The sequence below is a fragment of the Balearica regulorum genome, chromosome 7 (assembly GCF_011004875.1).
Source record: "Balearica regulorum gibbericeps isolate bBalReg1 chromosome 7, bBalReg1.pri, whole genome shotgun sequence".
Lineage (NCBI taxonomy): Eukaryota > Metazoa > Chordata > Aves > Gruiformes > Gruidae > Balearica > Balearica regulorum.
Window position 1 is genome coordinate 17,058,886 of NC_046190.1, and position 6,685 is coordinate 17,065,570.

The window sequence follows — 6,685 nt, forward strand, 5'->3', positions numbered from 1 at the left end:
AAACTCTTTGGGAGATCGGTTGTGTTTTCTGGCGAGACAGACGGCGCCAAGTTCAAGCTGAGAGGACCCGCGGCTCTGCTAACCCCACAGCCCTGCCGTGGTCCCAGGGGGTGAGGGCTCATGTCTCGGGGATAGGGACTTCTTGATAGCGGCCCCCCACGGCTTTTTCCAGGGAGGCCATTCTCCACAGCTTCCCAGAGGTGAAGTGCCCGGTGTTACGTTATCCTTCATCCCTCATCCCTGCTTCGGCCTCGCCCCGCGCCCCGACGGTGCGGGCCAAGCCAGGCAGTCTCGGCGCTGGTTTCGGTACCCGCGCAATGCGGGACCCCGCAGCTGAAAAGGGAGTGGATAAAACCCCGCTGTTATCGCCACCGTCGGTATCTTTAAACGCCCCTTTGCGGGGCTGTGCTTGCCCGTGCCCTGCCCTCCGGGGAGAGGGGCAGGTTTGCACTTCAATGGGGTCTCCCCGGCCCCGCAGACACACTGGAGCCAGGGGCTGTAGGCATTTGACAGAGCTGAAAAAGTGTGAACTTTCCTCCTCGCTAGCAGCTGTTATCTCTGCTCGATTCCCACTTTGATGTGGGTTCACACTTGCAGAAGAGCCCGCCCGGGACCGGAGCGCCCATATAAGGGCAGGCCGAGCCCGGCGATCCCCCAGACCCTCTCCACCATGAACCAGACCGAACTCCCTTTGGCACAGACCAAGCCCCACGGGGTCAGACCCCACATCTGCTGCGCGCCCCCTCCCCGCGCCCCCGCTTCGCTCGGCAGTACCCCCCTCCTGGGCAGAGCCGAGCCCCGACCGCGGGGGGCGCGGCCGAGCCAGCCCACGCACAGCGAGCCCTGCGCAGCGGAGCGGGGCCGAGACAGTCCCCGGGAGCCCACCGAGGCGTATCCGTCAGAGCCAGGTGGGTGAAGAGGGCACCGGGAGGGAGAAGAGGGGAGCGAGCGGCGACGACCTCGACTCCCGTTGGTGCAACGGCCCGGCAGGACGAGGGGAGGCTGCGGGACCCCCCGCCTAGCCAAGGGAAAGAGGCCTCACCGCCGTCCCTCCCCTCCTTCTTTGCAGCCCCCGACGGCGGCTGGCTGAGCGCCGACGAGTCCTCGGGCTACGAGAGCGAGAGCACGGGCGGGGACCGTGCCGCGGCGGCGGGGACCTGCGGGCGGCAGCGACGGGCACGGACCGCCTTCACCTCGGAGCAGGTCTGCCGGCTGGAAAAGACCTTCCAGCGCCAGAAGTACCTGGGAGCCTCGGAGCGGAGGAAGCTGGCGGCTGCCTTGCAGCTCTCGGAGGTCCAGGTGGGTCCCGGATGAAGCAGATCCTTCCCACGGCCGTCGGGCGGGGGCAGCCAGGCTCGGTGGTCTTGCGTCGGCCTTCGCCGCGCTGAACAGACGTAGCCGTCTGTCTTCAGCTGGGTTAGCAGCGGCTGTGGGAAGGGTAGTGGGAACCCTCGGGGATTAACGAGTTAACACTCGGGGAACTTGGGGGCACTTTCTACCGGGGAGGTATCAAGGTTCCTTTATTTCTTATTCTTTAATAAGGTAAACTGCTTTTCCTTGTGATGCACAGCGATCCGCATAGACCTTGCGAAGCTTGTATACGGTCTTAAAGTCTCAGAGTAATTAATCTAAAATCACTGGACATGGACACTCTACCACTCTGCATCCTCCAGCTCTCTGTCCTCGGTTAACTAGGGCGAAAGCATCAGTCCCACTCTGTCAATTCAAGTGGATCAAAATGGCAAAAGCAGTTGAGATACAGTTGTTCGCAGTTTGCATGTTATTTTTAAGCAAAGTCCCTGATTTGTCTCTTCTATCCCCACCACGTTCTTTTTTGTTATTTAGATCAAGACCTGGTTTCAGAACCGGAGGATGAAACTGAAGAGGCAGATACAGGACCACCAGCACAGTCTCGTGTCTCCTGCTCCACTCTACAGCTACCCCCCAGGGACCCCACCAGCCCTGTTTCAGGATGGTCTCCACTACCCCTTTGCTCCACAGCACCAGAGACTCCTGCCTTTTACCCCTGTGCCTGCTGTGCAGTTCAGCTTCTCCTTTCCCAGATACGATGCATCGCAAAGCACCTACTGCTTTATGGCAAATGAGCTGCCATACTGCCATCAGCGCTTTCTTCCTCATCCTTCTTTCCATCCAGTTATCCAGAACAAAATGGACAAGCAGTGCCAACCTCTGTATGCATTATAGGGGCAGAGGGAAGAGACAGGCAAAGGGGAAAAGTGTAGTATGCTGTAATGTATTATTTTGTGCTCAGAATCTCTCCTCTGATTTGGAAGAGTATGTGTTTATTATTTTAAGTTAAATGTGGAAAGGAATAATTTTATATTTGTACTAATTGATATTAAAATTTATTGATTTGATGCCACTCTTAGTAATTTTTATTTTAACGGGCTATTAATTTTTTAATATTGGTAGTCTACTATCTTAATTCGAAAGATAGTAGACTGAAAGTAAGGTGCTGAAAGGGAACTGGAGGGGGGAAAAAAGCAGTAGCTGAAACTTGCTTTTGCCAAATTTCCCGTGGTGGAGGGTAAAGTTACTAAGTTTGGTCTGAAATGGGCATGGTAAGAAACTGGTTTTCATTGCACATCCCCAGTCTTCCATACATTATATATAAATAAAATCTGAACAGTTACATGTGCCAAAGGTTGTGCTCGTGCAGTGCAAACAACCATGGTCACCTGGACTTTCGTTTTGAGTAACAGGGAAGGATTTAGATGTTTTAATACATCTTATCTGACTTTCCTACACTTATACTGAAATAGTCTGTCTGTTGTTGAATGTCTTTGGGAGCCCAGACCTTACCAGTTGCATTGCACTGTGCTTTTGGCTAAGTGCACCCTCCAGGAGGGAGGATAAACTGTTGGTGAGTTTCTCTTCTGAATATTAATCAATTTATATTCTGAATATTAATCAATTTATTGTTTTGCATTTCCAGTCCCATCTTCCACCTGAAGACATCAGCTATGTTAATCACAAATGTTAATTAAGTCAATGTGTCTTTAAATAGGAATGAAACAGTTCAAGCCTTCAGTATAGAATTTTAAAGTTTTACAATTACCAAAACACTTTCTAAAAAAATTAAGAGTGTAAATGTATTCAGTTCATAGCTATTTTGTCTAAATGGGATTTTTCATCTTTGATTGTCCATGCTAATTGCATATCTTAAACCCTTTTTCAGTAAATTGAACCGTTTTGGAGAAATGTTTAAAAGGAGTAGCTCAAACTCTTGCCTTAGCAATCCTGAAGTTTGTTGGTTTTTTAGTTCTTCCTAGGACCAGTTTTCACTCCTCTCCTGAAAGAGCTTGGTTAACACTTCTTATTTCTTTTCTTTTGGACTTTAATGAAACTTCTTTAATTGACCTGAAAGGTCTTCTAAATGCAGTTGATTGTTGCACTGTAGTCTGATTTTTACCCTCCAACCCAGTGAGCCATCAAGAGTTTTGATTTAATAGCCTAGGGGCTTCTCACTTGTGAAACTACGACTTGGAAGGGGAAAAGGGAATTTTTTCCAATTACAGTGTGCCAAACCACATGCATTTTTAACTCCAAGAGGATCCAAGTTGAAATGTTGGAAGAAAACTTGCTGGTCAGGGCAAGGTGTAGAATTATAGGCATTAATAGTTATGCTATACCTTTCTTGCATTGTATAGTCTGCATTCAAAGTGACAGAAATGCACATGTTGTCCCATCAGCTGCCTGGCTGCATCTCAGAGCAGCACTGTCTTGCTGTGGCACTGAGAAGGTCTCTTGTGGGGGAAATTTCTTCAAGTGTCTCCTGTCCTGCCCCCCACACAGGAAAGGTAGGGGTGTCTGAGAGCAAGGCCAGAGGTAACCTCATTTTCTTTTCACCAGAGGTTAAAATCAGACAGGAGAGGAGACACAGGAGGCAGGAATTTGGATGGAAGTATGTCCCCTCCTGTATCTCAATATTCCTGTTGATTTCAACTTTGCCGTTAGCTCCACAACACAGCTGTTAATGGGAGAGGAGGAAGGGATGGCATGGCACAAGGCTGTTGTAGGCCCTGTTTGTCAACTTTTTTTTAGTTCTTATGAGCAATCTGTATGTGGAAGGGAGGGTTGGTTTTGGTTTGTTTTTTTTTTTTTTTCCTTCTCTTGACAATTACAAAGTAATCTGTCACCTGGCAAGCATGTTAGGATGGTCGGGGCAGAGAAGGAGATGTAATCACACCTAATGCAGCTGCTTTATGCTGATGCAAGGTCTCTTGTTTCTCATTATTCCCTGAAGGCTCAGCTTTGCCATTCTCTATAAAGCTTGCTTTGGGATTTTTAAGAATGGGCCTGATAGTAAGCCTAATAGAATCCTGCAGCTTAAAGTTAGGGAGGTTACCAAGTTACAGCTGAAATTTTAGAAGTAAAAACTGAAACATTTTAATTCTGAGTGTTGCAGAAGACCTGGACTTGGGAACTCCAATGTTTTCATGACCAGATTTAACATTGGCATCAAGACATGCTTGCCAATTATTTTCTTAGCCTCACCTCTATTTAAATGCATAACCTACATCTGCAAACAGGGGAGACCACTTTAGGAATAGTGCAGAACATACAGATAAATGACAATATTGAACAACTTGTTCAGTTTTGTTCATAGGGCTGCCACCTTTGGTACCATTTAAATTTAAATGCATTTGCTATACTTTACAAATCTTTCCTTGAAAAAATCCACATTTGAGTAGAATGGTCAAAATTTTGACCACTTATCCGTTATTTGATATGACAACTATAACGAATGCTCCCCTTTTCCAGAGGAGATCCCCACATGCTTGTTTTCTGAAAACAAAACTTTGCATAGGAAAATTTATATAGAAGTTTCAATACAGCATAGTGAAGACTGTAAGAATAAGGGAAGTTTCAAGTCCTCCTCTTCCACCCTCAGAGTTGCTTCTCCAATACAGAGAAATTCTTTTCTCCTTTAACATAAAAGCCAAAATTCAATTTAAAAAATAAAATTGAATCATCAATTATTTAATATAACAAAATAAGTTAAATATTTACTCTTAGAGATATTTGACAGTTCTCATTTAGATTACAGGTAATCTGGCATTTTTAACAGGAAGGAAGATATGACTGGAACCTCGGTCTTTTATGGTCATTGGTTAGAGTCATTGCTGGAATTACAGAAGAGTAACAAGATAATCCTGGGCTGTGAGGCAACAGTAAAGCTGGAGTTGGCAAAACTGGCTGAAGGGACTGAGCTGGAACAGAAGGTAACAACAAGGCAGGGCTCGGCACAGCTGAGTGAAGAGAAACAGAGGTAGAAGACACACAGATGTCCATCCCATGAGAATAGCTGGAGGCAGCAATATCTGGGTAACAACGATAGGGCAAAAACAAGCCTGAGAAAAGCGCTTCCACTCTGGCATCTTGAGTCTGACGTTTAAACTTCATACGACGATTCTGAAACCAGGTTTTTATCTATGGATAAGAAAGAAAAAGTCAAAAACCAACCCACTTATCTTTTTTCCATATAGTAATACATACTGAAGTCAGACTCATTATCAGAGTTACAGAATATATTGGCAGTTATAAGACTTGGGGCTAATAACATTGATCTATATTCAGTGTAGAGTAATTGTCTTGGCATAAGGAGGCATCAAGCTGTAACAACTCCATGATGCACAGCAAGCCAGTTAGTCAGAGATCAGATTTGGACCAGGATTGTAACTCAAGACTGGTGCAGTGGGATTAAAAGGGCTGCGTAGGGCTAGTTCTGTTCAGAGAGAAATCCTGGAATTCTACTAAGTATGTATACATTAGTTTTAAGGAAAAAATAGCCTGAAATTTGAAGTTCTGGTCATGGCGCAACTATTTTTACCTCTGATGAGGTTTCACCTTAAGTTTGTATTGATCATTTTTCATTTACGCATTGTCTCTGGTTTAACATAGAGCTGTGGCAGACAGCAGAGCTGTGCCAGCTGGAGCGGGGATGTAAGCTTGCTTAAGTTTCCTCCGTCAGAGGGACTAGGCTGACAGGCGGGCTGAGCTGCGGCAGCTGTGGGAGCTGTCCCTGTCCCCGTACCCCCGATGATCACGAGGTGCCCAACAAGGCAAACACAGCCTGAGGACGCCTCTCCTCTCCTCTCCCGCAGTTTTCCGGAGGGGTGCGAGGGCCGAGGCCGCGCAGGGCCCATCTCCCCTCTCAGGCAGAGGGCAGAGGCGGGCCCGGGGCGCCCCGGCCGCGCTCACCTGGCTCTGGGAGAGGTTCAGCACGGCGGCCAGGCGCCGCTTCTCGCTGGCGCCGATGTAGCGCTGCTCGCGGAAGCTCCGCTCCAGCTCCTGCAACTGTGCGGCCGAGAACTTGGTGCGGGGCCGCCCGGGCACGGGGTCGCTGCCCGCCTCCGCTTCGTGCCCGGGGCTGCTGCGGTCCGCGGCCTCCTGCTCCCGGAGCGTGGCTGCGGGGACAGGATGGGGGGGTGTGGGGGGGAACGCACACGGCCCTTCTCTCTGCGGATGTCGGGCCGCGCGGGCGGTGACGTAGGCAGCGGCCGCACGTGCGGCTGCTGTCCCCCGACGGTCTCGCGTGCGGCAACCGTTAGCCTAACGGCCGCCACCAACGGTTCCGCCGCGCGACCTGCCCGTGAGGAGAGGCGGGACTCACCGAGTGCCGCCGGGCTCTCCTGGCTGCTGGTGCTGCCGGGCGGGGAGC

General features: G+C 49.2%; 1 protein-coding gene across 1 annotated transcript; it reads left to right on the top strand.

The window, feature by feature from the left end:
* Positions 1-655: 655 nt before the first annotated feature.
* LOC142602498 (homeobox protein vent1-like) lies at positions 656-2,205 on the top strand. Its single transcript, XM_075757514.1, has 3 exons — positions 656-908; positions 1,070-1,299; positions 1,846-2,205. Exons 1-3 carry the CDS (start codon positions 671-673, stop codon positions 2,203-2,205), a joined length of 828 nt encoding a protein of 275 aa, XP_075613629.1. The 5' UTR covers positions 656-670.
* The last annotated feature ends 4,480 nt before the right edge of the window (positions 2,206-6,685 follow it).